Raw genomic sequence first — 15449 nt, forward strand, 5'->3', positions numbered from 1 at the left:
ATGAATCTCCCCTAATAATTATTATTTTCATAGTCCAGATATATATATATATATATATATTATTGTCTTTATTGTTTACAAATGTATTTATTGATTGATAATTTGTACAAATATATATTGCCGGTTGAAAATTTTAATTGCTTATTCCGATTTGTGAATCTCCCCTTTTTTTCATAGTTCAGATATATATATATATATATATATATATATATATATACATAACATATACATATATACATTTCCATACATTTATATATTAAACTAAATCCTTCAATGAATACTTGTATATGAATACGAACACAGCATTTGAATACTATTAGTCCAAACGAATGAATACTATAGGTTTGAATTCGATTTTTCCAGAGAATTTAATACATTTCAAAAGTATTTAAATTCAATTTGAGGTATTCCAATATGTGAATACCCGGGCTGTATTCGAATACTATTTGATTCTCCCATCACTATCTTTACCTAGATTACACTATATTTTGTAGTCTAGGCATTTCTGATGTCAGCACGTAAAAAATTCATCATGAACTTCATCGTTGCAGTCTTTTTTGGATCTCTTCAGACGAACATGACTCCTGATTCAGGAATCAAGTCTATGGCTGCATCAGATTCCAGATGCTGCACTAAGAGTAAGATGAACTTGAGCTAAATTAAACATTCACATTACAGAATTTAGAGAGATAACTGATTTCGCAGACAGGAGGATCAGCAAACAGGTGAATAAAACAAAGTTTATCACTCATGAATAAGAAATTTTGTTTTTATTTAAAATTAAATTATGTATAAAATCACAGATAAATTATGTTATAAATTCCAAATTACCCTTTAATCTAATTGACAGTGACATCCTTACAAAAGAGGTTTTATAGTTTCCTTTTAAAACACAGATATTGGAGTTTGATTCCAATAATTTGATACATTTTGAAAATAAATATTTGTACTTTGTAATTTATGTAACTTTGGTAAGTCTGTTTTCTGAATATTGACAATGACAATTATCACATACAATATACATTACAACATACAATTATGCCAATACATTTTAAATGAAAATAAAGATTCTTGAATTGATTAAGTACAGAGGAAATGCATTAGTTTATTACACCTGAACTAGTATTTTATGATAAAAAATTATGTCTTTGTATGAAAGAATTTAATCTTATAAATAAAAATAAATCACTGAATGTTTTGTGTAGCAAAAGTATTGAAAAACAACTGGACCAATTCGGCTAGTTGTTTTTGTTGATTTACTGTGACAAAACATGGCCCACATTGAGAGCTGCTGTTTATTTAGTTTTTGTATCATTGGCTATTCGCTGAGAACCTCAATGTGGGCCATGTCTTGTCACAGTAAATCTGCTCTAAATAAGTTATTCATTATTCAATTTAAATAATTTTGGTGTCATTAGATTTGTGATAATATCCTCTAAAAACTGTTATTCATGTAACTCTTGAGGAAAAACTGCTAGTTTTTAAGATATTCAAGTTTAAAAGGTTGAATAGCAGCCATTTTGAAAATAGTAAAGAAAATTTCATGATAATTTTTTCGGTAATTGGCCTTGTTATCATAAACATTTGAACCGAATTTGGTATAATCGAACTTATTAGTTTTTAAGATATTAATTTTTTAATAAAAAACGCATACAGACAGACAGATGGGAAACTAAGCATCAGAGACCCATGTTCATATTGTGATGTTTGTCTTGACCTGAGCAATAACGTGGTATACCTTTGTCCAGAGAGTTACGGAACACTCTATATATATTGTTATTAAAGAATTGAAAAAACAATGGCAGTCTTTTGCAAATTAAACTGTACATAGAAAAATCTAAATTGTAATTTATAAAATATGTCCACAAAATAATTTACTATTAACTCTCTCTAATTTTAACTACTTAAACTAATTAAGCAATTATTACAATATAATCTTATTTGACATTTTATACAATTTTATTAAAAACAAACATTATTTTCAAATTGATAGTTATGTTAGGCTAAAACATTAATGAGTTAAGCCACTCAATTTAAGAACAGTCCTATTACAATATAACCACTCCATGGAATGTAGAATGTAGGACACGTAGAACTTTATTGCACATGTGGAAAGTGAACATAATACATGATCACAATAAAATAGCTTTCTTTGTTTGATGGCATTTAACAGGCATTGATCCATTACTACAATACAGCACATCAGAATAGACAATAATAGGCAACAACTACGTAAATAACAAAATTCCATAAAAGATGATGCATAACAATGTACGAGTGAATCCCATTACACTAATACGAATACATCCAATATTTCACCTTATCCTTGTTTTGTGTCATTAAAAACCACATCTTTACTAAAAAAAAAACACCTTGATAACAGATAAGTATTGGTGATCAAATACATAACAAAACTGATTGGTGAGAATAAATTATTAAATATATAAAACCAGTTTTAGAGGGAAATAAAAGTATATTAAATACTTTTTCCCTGCTGTACTATACACAACAATAAATAATGATAATTAACGAATAAAACTTTATTTGTATTAAATTAAAAACACTCTGGAGTTTATGTTCTGGAAAGTCAGAACCACTAATTATTTTTTCTTAACTGTCATTTTTTTAGTCCATAAAAGTGATTTTATTTCCATATATTCTCACATAACTTTAAGTTAGGATTATTATAAATTAACCAATCACAGTCATTTAAAAAAATAACAACTCAATGTAGAATAATTCTGGTGTTATTAATGGAAAACTACGAAGAACTAAGACTACATACACCAATTATAAAAATACACATACTGATTTATTAGAACCCTGTCAGAGTAAGACTACATAATAGAAAGAAACAGAATCAGTCTTAACAGTTGCTTAAAAATGTGATGTTGAATTGTTTGAGTGATGTTTGGTTCCTGTCGTGACTCTGGTATTTAGAGTTCAGAGTTTTGTCTCACCTGCTTCTTGAAGAACTCTTTTTTCTTCTCAGGATCAGGTATTATCTGTAAAATGTGTATGTGAATTAAATACTAATAAATAACGGCAGTAAATATAATTGATTTCGGACATTTGCCATCGTTATAGGTTATAAAAGCTATAACACAACGTTTTGAGGATTGGAATCTATCCTCTTCGTCAGGTGGGGGAGGTATTAATACATACAAAAATAAAGGACAGAAGGAAGGGAAAGAAAAGGGTTCAAACATATCTGAAAGCTGCTTGGAGTCCAGTCCAGGCGTTGTCACTGCACAGGATGCAAGTCCCGAGCACAAATCACAAGTACGAGGATCACAATCGCACATCACACTAGCACAGGCTACAGTGGGATACTAAGAAGAATTCATTCTGTTCTTTATTTTTGTATGTATTAATACCTTCCCCACCTGACGAAGATGATAGATTCCAATCCTCGAAACGTTGTGTTATACCTTTTATAGCCTATAACAATGACACATGTTCGAAACCCTGTTGCCCTTTCAAACCTCCCATCGTCAATAACAAATTAATTTGTTCAGTAAATAACTGTTTATTTAGTTTTGTTCTTCAAAAATGAAACAAATATACAGGGTGTTCACAAAAGGGTGTTACAAACTTCTGTGTGTGTGATAGTATTCATCATTAAAAAAAAGTAACATAAAGATAGGTCAAGAAACGTCTCGTTTAGCTGCCAGTATCCATTTTGTCTCCAAAATTAGTTAAGTTAAAGAAACCAAACTTGGCACATAGGTTTGAATTTATTTTCTAATTTACAAGCACACAGTGCAAGTTTTGCTAATATATATTGATTAGAGTTCTATGATTGTTTTTCAAATTAACAAGTCGTTACTTTTATTCCGTACTGTGAGTAAGCGGCCAAAACAGTTTTTTTTGCGATTTCTCAAAATTGTTATTTTTGGATTTAGCTCCTCATATTGGTATCGGTACTTGGGTAAAAAAACCTACAATGGTCACATTAAGGAATAATACAAAATATTAAACAAGTAGGCTTGTTCTGTCCTTTTTGCCTGTTGGATATAATAGGGTTAATAGGTGATGTCATGCTTCCTACTAACCTAATAATATAAACAATCAGAACAATTTTGCATGGATTGTTTATAGTATACTTGGATAATTGCTAAATAAAATAATGTTTTATGCTGCTGTAGCATCATCGGTACAAACAACGCTGGTGACAAACAATTCATGCCACTATTCAGAGAGTTTGTTTTACCGTACTGTATTATTAGGATAAATGAATGCACCGATTCATTGATCTCCCACTCAGCACTGAGTGAAACATCTGAGAAGGTGACAGCCATGCGAATCAGTTGAATGAAAAAAAAAAAACTGCAATGCTTTTGAGGACTAATGTAGTAATATGGTATTCTTACCCGGCAGACCCAGCAGGGATCACTTCTGGCTGGTTTATACCTTCCAGTTGAACCTACCAATGGGCACAGCAAATACCGATGTGTCACTTAAATCTGGGCAACCTTACGGATGTCCAGGAGCAGCACATCACTAACCGCAAATATCGAGGTTCTGGGGCACAAGGGTAATTCTCGATAGGTCTAGCCTACTGCGGGAGATGACTGTTGGAGTTTGTTTCCTAACTATCACAGGTTCTTGCCGGTCTCAACAAAGGTGTGACACCCCTGCCTGCTTTGGAGAGGCTGGTTCAGACCTGGCCTCCCCTTCTTCTGGGGAGACATGACTGTGAGATTAGTGCCCTAATATTTCCTCATGGATCTCGATAGGAGGCGGCCCCAACCCCCTACCCTGAATATCCTGTCACTCAGGAAGCAGCGCTAAGGTTCTTATAGGATTAAGTGCAATTTATAAGCTTCTTGTCTATAAAAAAAGGTATCCTGACACTCTAAATTAACAATTTTGTAGCAATGAATAAGATATGATATTAAATAGTAAAACATTCCACAGCATACGCAAAGACATGTATGTCATATAACCTTGAAGTTATCAGCATGTGCAGTTATGATGCCAATGGCACTGAAGATGTTAATATCCTGTTTTGTTTATGGTTTGAATTGGTATTATTTACAAATGAGTTCAAACAACTTACCGTATCCTGACCAGGTTTCCAGCCTGCAGGGCAGACCTCTCCGTGCATGTCCGTGTACTGGAAGGCCTGTACTAGTCGCAGAGTCTCGTCTACACTCCGACCCACAGGCAGATCGTTCATGGTGATCTGCCGCAGTATACCCTTCGTGTCGATTATGAACAAGCCCCTGTTGGAAATTATTGGTTAGCTGTTTAGAAACATTACAAGCCTAAAACTGAATGAGATGTCATAAGTGGTATTCATGCACGCACGATCTTGAAGTTGTGGTTAGACCGTACAAGCTCTTGCGCACGAGGACATTTGCAGCAGACAATAGTGGCAGCTATAAATAAAAGCCACTTTGATAGAGAGACCTCCATGGGTATCCATGGGTTTCAGTGTTAAATTAACGTTAAATTAGAAAAAGAAGAAACTTTTATTAGTGATTTAATTTTAGAGCTAGAGAACGCCAGTGCAGAGGAGGTGTTTGATGTTGAGAAATATTAAAGATGTAATGGAATCACAGCCTTTAAGTGTTGTTGCGTTACTAATCATAACATTATTATACATTTATTTTATTTAATACTGTTACTTGTTTTAATGACTATATTAAGTCATAAACCATAGTGTAATAACAAGGATATTTAATTTAGTATGCAATAAACCTTTCTTTTCAATAGCATAGAAACAAAAACCTGAGTGAAGTAATACCTGTTTTGCGTGTCAATATGTGATTTCTATGCATATCATGGAATGATAAATTCATCTAATGGCAGAAAGTGTTACGAGTGACTCAGAAGATACCACAGATGTCACTAGCAATCAATACATAGTGATATAATATAGAGGAAGCCTTTGGTCACACTGTACATTCCAAACAAACTCATAGTCTTGGTATAGCAATATTATCTGGAACATATTTTTTAACTTGTACCCTGCCTCGTAAGTACATTCTAAGAACATACTATACATCTATACTACACTTTGTTATATTATAGAACTAACTGTTTCCCACGGTTTCGTACGCTTTTTGTAAGCTTTTCCCATGTATGAGCTCTTCTGGTTCAAGTGAATTATATTTCCAATGCCAATGTAGTTTGCCTTGTTGCCACGATCAAGAAAATCTATCAAAAGTGTATGTTTTAGCCATTGTACACGTACATGTACTTTATTACAAAGTGGTCTAACACTCAAAGCTTTATAAGTTCAACCAGAAATTTATTTTAAAGACAAATATACATCAAAACTTAGCACCTTGTGTTTGGTGATTTACAATATACGTAACTGTCTCGTAATTGCAACTTATAATGTGGAGGCACTTTGATAACGTTTATATTTTGAAGCCACGCCTGGTGGTGAGTTACATCAATGGGCATAACATGTCAACCTTCTGTGTGGAAAAATACATACAGTAGAACCCCTCATATCCGGCCTCGGTTTTACCGCACCTCGGTTTATCCGGCCACTTCCCGGAAGCCAATATCGAAATTTATTTACCACGGCTTGCAGACGCGCAGTTGCACGCACTAGTCTCCCACGACTCTTGCGTTATTTTGGTGTATCCATTTGTTTACATTTTCCTGTGTTGTCCTCAGTTGAGCTAATAGGTTTAACCTGTAAACAGTTCGTTGATTATTTCCAGTGCGGTTAGTACAGTACAGTACAATTGTTTTGTTTCGTCAAGTGCTGTGTACTGTAGGTTGGTTTATCCGGCCGAATCGTTATCCGGCCAGGGGCTTGGTCCCGTGGTGGCCGGATATGAGGTGTTCTACTGTATTTACAAATTTTTATAATGATCGGTCAAATAGTTTCTGAGTCTATAAAGGATATACAAACAAACATGAATTTATATACATATATATAATTTATATTATACTGTATTTTCGGTGGTTGATTTCAGAAATTTCTAAGGCATGTGAGGTGAGAGAGGAGATATCAAAGAGGCCTTGACTTTTACTAAAACTAATCTAAGTAATGTTCTACATCTTAAAAATGCAATCAAAAGCTAGCACGTCACTATCAATTTACTCTCATATGGTAACCACGCCATGATTCTTTTATTATTATTTTATCATTTACGACTGAGGCAAGGGTGATCTATTCATAATGCTATAGTTATTTGTACCATTACAGTACCTGATGTATTGTAAACCACGTTTTAATATTACACAGGTTACTTGCTACAGTCCTGTTATCTTACTGATAGTATTTTTATTGTCTGGAAGTGAATGAAAATGCAATAAAAAATGGACAATTTAGAGCAAAGTACCAGGCAGCATGAATAATTAATTATAAGTTTCTAGTCTGATGAACATGAACTGTGTGTGTGTGTGTGTGCGCGCGCGTGCGTGCCGTGTGTGTGTGCGTGTGGGAGTGCGTGTGCGTGTGGGAGTGCGCGTGCGCGCGTGTGTGTGTGTGTCAAGGACACTCCATATTAGTCCTTGCCTATCTTGTGGATAAACAATGAGATTAAATAAATCTCACCTGAATATGTCTACCAAAGAAGCTCCATATTAGTCCTTGGCTATTGTGGGTGAAAGATGAGATAAAACCGTTATTACCTGAGCGTGTGTCCCAGGTCCTCTAAGTAGACTCCATAGTCCTTGGCTATTCTGTGAGTGAGATCAGACAACAGGGGTATCTTTAGTGAACCCAGACCTCCCTCCTTCCTGGGCGTGTTCATCCACGCCAGGTGGGTAAAGTGAGAGTCCACAGAGCAACCAACCACCTCCGTGTTTATCTTGCGGAACTCCTCAATACGATCATTGAATGCCAGAATCTCGGTGGGACAAACAAATGTACTAGAAACAAGTTGAAAAATATATTGTTACAATTTGGAAATAACTAGGATACATTGAAAACTTATGCAAATTATTTTACAATCCAATATCGATATTTGATTTAGCTTTTTTCTTTAATCTGAACCAGCAGTGTATAATATTTAAGTTTTAAACTATGTATCTGCAAGTTTCATATTTACATAAAATGACATTCAATCCAAACATCACATCCTATATTTGAGAAGAATCTCATGTCAAATTTGTTTGTAAGTATGTCTCAGTCTTGTGTGAAGAACCATTAATAAAAAACTGTATGAGAAAAAGAACATTGATTGCATGCCTAAAACTTTATGCACCATAAATTTTAAAACTAGCATCATCGTAAAAATGTCGAAAAGAAGAGAGAGAGAGAGAGAGAGAGAATAATCTTTATTCCATTAATACACATTTTTCAAGATGTATATGAATAGCGTCATCACCACACTAGTATATCTTAAAAAATAACGTCAAAATTTAAAATTTACACATCTTTTTAAATATAATTTCATTAGCTAACTTGAACGATAATATAAAATAGTCATCTGGGGTCAAAAAAATCCTTGAATGGAGTATAATGCCTTATTGGTAAGGTAATCTTTTACTGCACTTTCAAATCTTTTCCTGACAGTTATATTATGTGGCTGATTATAGTATTTTTTTCCAATAAAGCTTGTTTTCATTTCATATAATCTCAGATTGCACCTATCAGTTGTCATTTTGTTACATGTACTGTAAATATGTGTAAATTTTAGTGATTCATTGGATTTTTTTGTTACAAATTTTATTACTTCATTATATTTAAACTATAAATGGTAGGGATCTTAAGTTCACCAAGTCTAATCTATTCAAGTTTAGCATGTTTCTTACTGTTTTTTGTTTGTTTTATCAATATTTTATCTAGATTTTGCTTGGGTGTTGCACCGTATATACTTATTTCGTATTGCTAGTTGTAAATGAATCAACGCAAAGTAGACTTTTATCAGAGCATCCAAATCACACAATTCCTAAATGCGCCACAATGAATAAATCCCTGATGAAATCTTGTTTAGTACACATCCCACGTGTTGGTTACAAGTCAGGTTTTCATCTATGATTGTCCCAGAAGTTTTAAAACATTTTCCTGATCTATGTAACTATCGCCAATTGGTATAGATATTTCCAAATTTTGCCTGTTTTGTTTTGATGAGAATCTTATGAAATTAGATTTTTTTTAGTTCAGTAACAAATTGTGTTGATTAAGAAATTCTTCGATATTAGCCAAGTCTATAAAAGCTGATACTTACAAGTCCAAAGGATAGAAAAAGAATACCAAGTATTTCCCCACATAATCTGAAAGTTTCAGAGCTGTCAATTCTCCATTAACAACCGCAGTCCCCTCCCATGCTGGGGCTGGCCTTGAAACTGAAATATTACAATTGAATATTAGCACACTAAATATTGAGAACAAATTAATTTATTATACTCATGTATGTACACACATTACTACTCTTTCCATTTATCTTCAATGAAATTTTATGATATGTTAAATTATATTACAATTTTTTAATGAGATTATAAAAATTGCTTATAGATAGAATTTAAAAGTAAATTTCAGATACTATAAACTGACTACAATTTTTGCTACAGTGTTTGTGAGTGACATTCTTGACAGTATTTCATTCCTAATTCCAGTCCAGTCAAACACAACTTTTAAGGTGTAAGTTACTGATTTCATAACGGGTTGCTCAGCCATGAATAGTCTAGATTCATATATAAAAAGACTATAATGTCAGCCTTCGACAACATTAAGGATGGATTGTAGCATTTGTCAAGGAAAATGGAATTCATGTCAATCTGCATTAAGTTATTTTGATAAAGAAAAACATTAACATATTATTAATATTCATTTATTATAATACAAAAATTTGTACAACATATGGTTTATTAACAGTGTTTAACATAATTATTTAAATAAAGTCCGTGGTAATTCTGAGCTATTTCTGGTCAACTTAAATTACGTTAATACATTATATTATACAAATCATTCTAATTAATAAATATTCCTTTGAAGTGTTGGGCACTTATTATTCTGCAGCCGTAGAAAGAGAACGTTTGGAGTAAGGAAATGTGAAATAAATCATTTATGGCTAAAGTTACGGCAGTTAGGTAGATCCGATTGTCAAAGGTTTGGTAAGTTAATTTACCTCAAATAACAACAGTTAAATTACAATAATATTTTTGTATAGGCCTGTTAGCCCTTGGGCAGGTCTGACAGGTAGTTAGGTTAGGTGAGTTTCAATTTAATTACAGTACTGTAACAACTTATTAGTTATCCCCCACCCAGAACATGATTCCCTCCCGGCCGGGTAGTTCGTTAATTTTAAGTGAGTTAGGTTAAATTCAGTTTTATTTTCATGTAGGATATTTTTAAATACTTTCCTCGCTAAAGTTTGTGGTAATAATGACAGTTTACTTAGTCGGAAATTATTTAAGGTGGTTTAAGATCAATATTTCTAAACCCCATATTTTCCAAAATATTAGGTGATCTTGTAAAATACTTACTAACTGCTTTTGTAAACTGAAGTTTGTGGTCAACACTACTTCCAACTCCATGGGGGTAGATGTTTCCACCTGCGTAGGAGTAACAACTATCTTCTTCTAACCCATGTATAGACAATAAGCATATTAGTAAAAATACGATATTAAAATTCATAATATTTAGAAAGTAATTTTGATGGCGCATTTTGAACTAAGCAACTACCACGTCAACAAATAACTTCTTCCTAACTGTAATCTGGATTCGGAACCCGGCTGCAACCCCTTACGACCCACTCACAACTCCCTCCCCACACAACACGTACTCTAATCTCTAATGACAGAGTGAAAAAATGGAGTGTTTACGTTTTGCTTTTGAGTGTTCGTCGTTCAACAGGCTTAGTACACGTAAACAACACCCATAGAAGAATAAAAACACATGATTTGTTGGCGAGCTTAGAAAAAAATTGTTATACACTGAATTTACCACCTCAAATATTGATTCTAAACATTCGTCTTTAAACTACTGTGTAACAACAGTGACTAGCTATAATAGTAGTATTAAAAAATTCTATGAACAATTTTAAGAGACAAAAAACGATCTTTTTCATTCACTAAGTATAGGAAGAACGATTGCCCAAAAATTTTAAGAATTGTTATTGTATGGTCTTGAGTATTATATTATATATTTGACTTCACCAGATTTGCCTCGAAGTTATGGTAAGAATGAAAAACTTCCTTCGAGATAACACATCAAATTCCAGAAGGCGTGATCCCGAATGTGCTCAGACTAGACTCATTCAGAGAGGTTTCATCATGAATGTGTCAAAACTGCGACAGACCATCATTCGTTGACGAATGAAAAACTGCTTGAATAACAGTGATATCAGGTAATACTGAAACGATAACAGGATTTTGGACATTTCGGGATATAATGCTGTATATCAAAATTATGAAGTGTGTGATCACAAAAATGATTAAGACATCGAAAATTGTAATTTCAAAGATATTGTTAACGGGTTATTCCTCCAGTATTTGGGTATAATTCATAAGATCCTCAATGGAACAAGGAGACATTAAATAATATATCACGATAGCGTTTGCGAGACATGGCATTGTAAAGACTTTACCAAGTTATCCACAAAATAAAAACGTTTGGCCGCTAAGATAAATCTTAAATGGTAATACCGGCCATCGCTCCGATTGTGAGTGTGAACATTGCAAACTAATAAACTAATTGATTTCACAAATTGAAGGTTTCGCAACAGTGTTATTTTAACTATTTTACAATTGACCTTACGAAGAAAATTGATACCCCACATAATAAGTTGTTTTCCTTTAAAGAGAACATTACAGAATTGGAAAAACGCCTTTTATTGTCCTTGAGGCTAAAATATTGCCAAACAAACAGGCCTGAAGAAACTATTTAAAACAAATGTCGCTTAAATCGTGCGAATAATAAAATGACTTTTTAATTCGTCTGAAACAAGTAGTATAAGCGCTGATGTCACAAAACCCCACGATGAAATCCAATCTTCCAAAAAATATTAGTGTCGGCTTGGCCTAATCTCATACAAATATGCAGCAATCCACGTTGAATTTCATTTTAAAGACTCAAAGAAATTCCACTGAAATACTAAAAATTATTCGAGTAATCGTCTAAAAGTCAATAATGATTTGTTTGACCACGTAAAGATTTACAGAAAGGCATAATACCTCGTAAAATAAAAAAAACCTACATCTCTGCGTCAAGGAACAACTTAAATTTCGATAAGATAATAGTGTGAATGGTGTCACACTATTATGTTATGGTGTTTAAACATTATGTTCATTCGAACATCAAAATAAAAATCCGGCGAGATTCAACAAAAACTGTTCTCCCACAACCAGGGTCGCACTCAGCTTTGGTAGGCCTAGAAAAAGAGATTCGGCTGGGCCCCGTCATGTCCCGCAACTGCGCCTACTTCACACCGCTTCACCCTTGTCACAGTGACAACATATTATTTTGTTAATAATAATTAATACAGGCATTTACTGCACAGGGTTTGAACGTGATAGTAATGAATGTAAAAGTAATAGTCACAGTTTCTTCGAAATTGTAATGAACGATTTTACAAATTTAGGCTAAAAGCTATATTACAAATAACAGCTAAAATATTGAGTTATCTCGTCCGTTGAAGCGGTCCCTTCAAATAGACGTGTGGCTGAACATGGCCCTGGCCCTCTGATGGCCCTGTTAAAATTTTCCGAAAAAACCAGTCTGAGTTCGGGGCTGCACACAGCTATCAATATGTATTACCAAAACATAAATGGTCTTAGGATTGTTAAAAAAAATATGCTGACCTCTGTTTTACTATACTAGACATATCTTGAAATTTGCTTGAAATTTTATCTTGAAATTTGCATAGCTCAGCAATGAGGAACACTGCTGTAATATGCTGTAATAAAGACTCTTATATCTCATATACATAGATGTTTATCATTGATAAAATGTTTTTTAATTATTCTCAAGATTGTGCAGATTTAAGTGCACTCGTTTTGTAATTACTTGAGTGCAGAAGATCTACAAGGAAAGTGTAACATATATTATTCTTGGTTTAACCTTATTAGCTATATAATGAAACCCCTTTCTTTCAATACATTTATATGCCTGACTTGTCCCAATCTTAACCTTTTCGCTGTGTGGTATAATCTAAAACAGTTACCAGCATGTAATCCTGGTTTGTTCATGCAAGTGTCACAGTGCATTCTTGTACGTTTCCTCTCACCACTTCTCTTACTACACACAGCACAGTCTTTATTCTTTCTTGGTGGAAGAAGTTCTGGTATGTGTAGCTTCCCGTTTAAACGACCCTCTTCGTCTTCTTGCACTGACGGTCGTCCTCTTTTTTTTGGATTTCTTATGTCACCTACGAGTAAATCGATAAGTTTTTTTCTGTAAGTCAATTGTCTAATAGGTTGAGAAACAGGAGGTCTAGAATCGAGCTGTAGGACAATCGAGATGTTGCGTCATCTCCCCTTTCAATGTCTGACATAGAGATAACAATATCAGTCAGCAAGTCTAAAAAAAGGTTGACCTAAACATGATATGCAATTCGCTTACAAACGTGATATAAAGAATTGCATTTAATTCAACTAAAAAATTTATTACTGGTTATTGAAAATATTGCATTTTATTCACTGGTTATTTATAATTCTGAAAACTTGATTTGGTACCGTATAGATACACTACAAAAAATCATAGAAATGAAATATGACACAATACGTGCTGCCTGCAATGCAGGCCATTGGAGCGTTCAAGCAAATTAGTATCTACCTGTATTGCAGGCCATTGGAGCGCAAGGACGAAAAAATTATTTATGCCGCCGGAGCTAGTTTGAGTATGGCGCTGGCCTGCAATTGCAGGCCACTGGAGTGCTGGGACATTCTATAAAATCATTCTATGAAATCCATTGGAGCGCTAAGGGTTAACACCACTATTTGCGTAATGAAAAGAACTATTACAATGTTTATGAAGATTAAAAATATTTAATATGGATAACGTATAATATGAATTATTTAAATGTGTATACATTTTCAAATTTTCATTAATTTTATACATAAAATTTGACTTTAGATCATGAACTTCATAATAACATCATTATTACCATTAGCACAAAATGTACACGAAACATTGTTATTTCTCAAAACGTTCCCTAAAAAATGAAAAGTTTAAAAATGTCCTATATTTATAGTCATTTCGTTTATACTCGTACAATTTGACATAAAGCAAAGAATATAAAATATAGTGGAATGACATGATAAAATCGAAACAAAAATACTATAAATATACAGTAATAATCACCCTGTTTCTCTGTTCGTACAATTCCTTGAAGACGAACTGACGTAACAGACTCCATGACAGAAATGATCCATGAAGCTTAATTTCTATGTGAGGAACTCAGAGTTACATTTTGGTGCATGTCACTCTATAGAATTTGGCTTAGCGAATATGTTTATACTTATTTGTCTTGAGGGTAGCCATCATTGCAATGAGAAAATAACAGCATAAATACATTTGGAAACAAACTGAATACAATGAATTTTGATGTAAACGTGTGGTAATTTTATTTACAGAGTAAAGCGAAAAAGTAATAAAGGGAAAGTTTGCGTTGTAGAATTTCTCTAGCTTACCAGAATCTTTATGATCATGAAAACTAATTTAATGAAGTCGTGTCTATACATGATTGGCCCTTCTCGAGATTTGAACCCGTGCTATCTCTGTTAGAGAGCCGAGACCATATCCATTACTCTACGAAGGAGGACAACTTTTTATTTTGCCTACTGATTTCAAGTTAATTTCATTATTATTAGTTTTTCTTTTGTTGATTTGCATCTCCAATCACTGAATTTGTCTAAGCGTAATTTTTGTGTAAAATTCGTTTTGTATGATTGTATGTATGTCTATATGCCCGCGGAACATCTCGAAAATAAAATGAGTCATAAATATGAAAATGTGTATGTAACCTCAGCGAAGCTTGTTACGCGTTACGTTTTGTGGCGTAATCCTACCTAGTAGAAACTGTGCATAAACCAAGGTTTATCTTTAAATGAGACATTTTACGTAATTCCCTTTTAACGATAAAAATAAGAAAGTACAAAATGTGAGATACATTGTTCATGAATAGCTGGGAATAAAAATGATTACACCTTAGTTACTGAGTCAGTACTACTTTGAGGAGAAAAATAATGATTACTACTTCAGTCGAGAATATTCTCGACTGAAGTCTAGAACATAGAGTAATGAAGTAAACCTGGGAGACAAAGAGAAAAGACCTCGTGACTTTTGTGTTGGGATTATCGACTACTTTTACAATCGACTAGTGACTAGTCAACTACGTACAAACATCGACTAGACTAGATCTAACAACTAGTCGATTAGTTTCTCATCAAATATTTTTAAAAGAAGTGTGCTGTCGTGAATAAAGCAAACAGCCTGTCGTCAGTCGGTTGGGTACACCAGGCACTTATGTTTGTTGTCCTTTACTGGAACTGTAAAAGCATTATGTACGAATATTTTTTGTATGCAATCACAT

At 33.5% G+C, this 15449-nt stretch overlaps 1 protein-coding gene across 1 annotated transcript; it reads right to left on the bottom strand.

The window, feature by feature from the left end:
- Positions 1 to 751: 751 nt before the first annotated feature.
- On the bottom strand, positions 752 to 10756 carry LOC124359006 (peroxiredoxin-1). Its single transcript, XM_046811335.1, has 5 exons — positions 10402 to 10756; positions 9144 to 9261; positions 7603 to 7842; positions 5063 to 5228; positions 752 to 3005 (listed from the first exon to the last, which is right to left on the bottom strand). Exons 1-5 carry the CDS (start codon positions 10580 to 10582, stop codon positions 2937 to 2939), a joined length of 774 nt encoding a protein of 257 aa, XP_046667291.1. The 5' UTR covers positions 10583 to 10756; the 3' UTR covers positions 752 to 2936.
- Between the last annotated feature and the right edge of the window lie 4693 nt (positions 10757 to 15449).

Source organism: Homalodisca vitripennis, chromosome 4 (assembly GCF_021130785.1).
Source record: "Homalodisca vitripennis isolate AUS2020 chromosome 4, UT_GWSS_2.1, whole genome shotgun sequence".
NCBI classification, from domain to species: Eukaryota; Metazoa; Arthropoda; class Insecta; order Hemiptera; family Cicadellidae; genus Homalodisca; species Homalodisca vitripennis.

Coding starts and splice junctions, on each gene's coding strand:
- LOC124359006 (XM_046811335.1), bottom strand. CDS start 10,582: ATGCGCCATCAAAATTACTTTCTAAATATTATGAATTTTAATATCGTA. Junction 7,843..9,143: donor TTTTTCTATCCTTTGGACTT/GTAAGTATCAGC, acceptor ACTTGTTTCTAG/TACATTTGTTTGTCCCACCG. Junction 3,006..5,062: donor GGAAACCTGGTCAGGATACG/GTAAGTTGTTTG, acceptor CACATTTTACAG/ATAATACCTGATCCTGAGAA.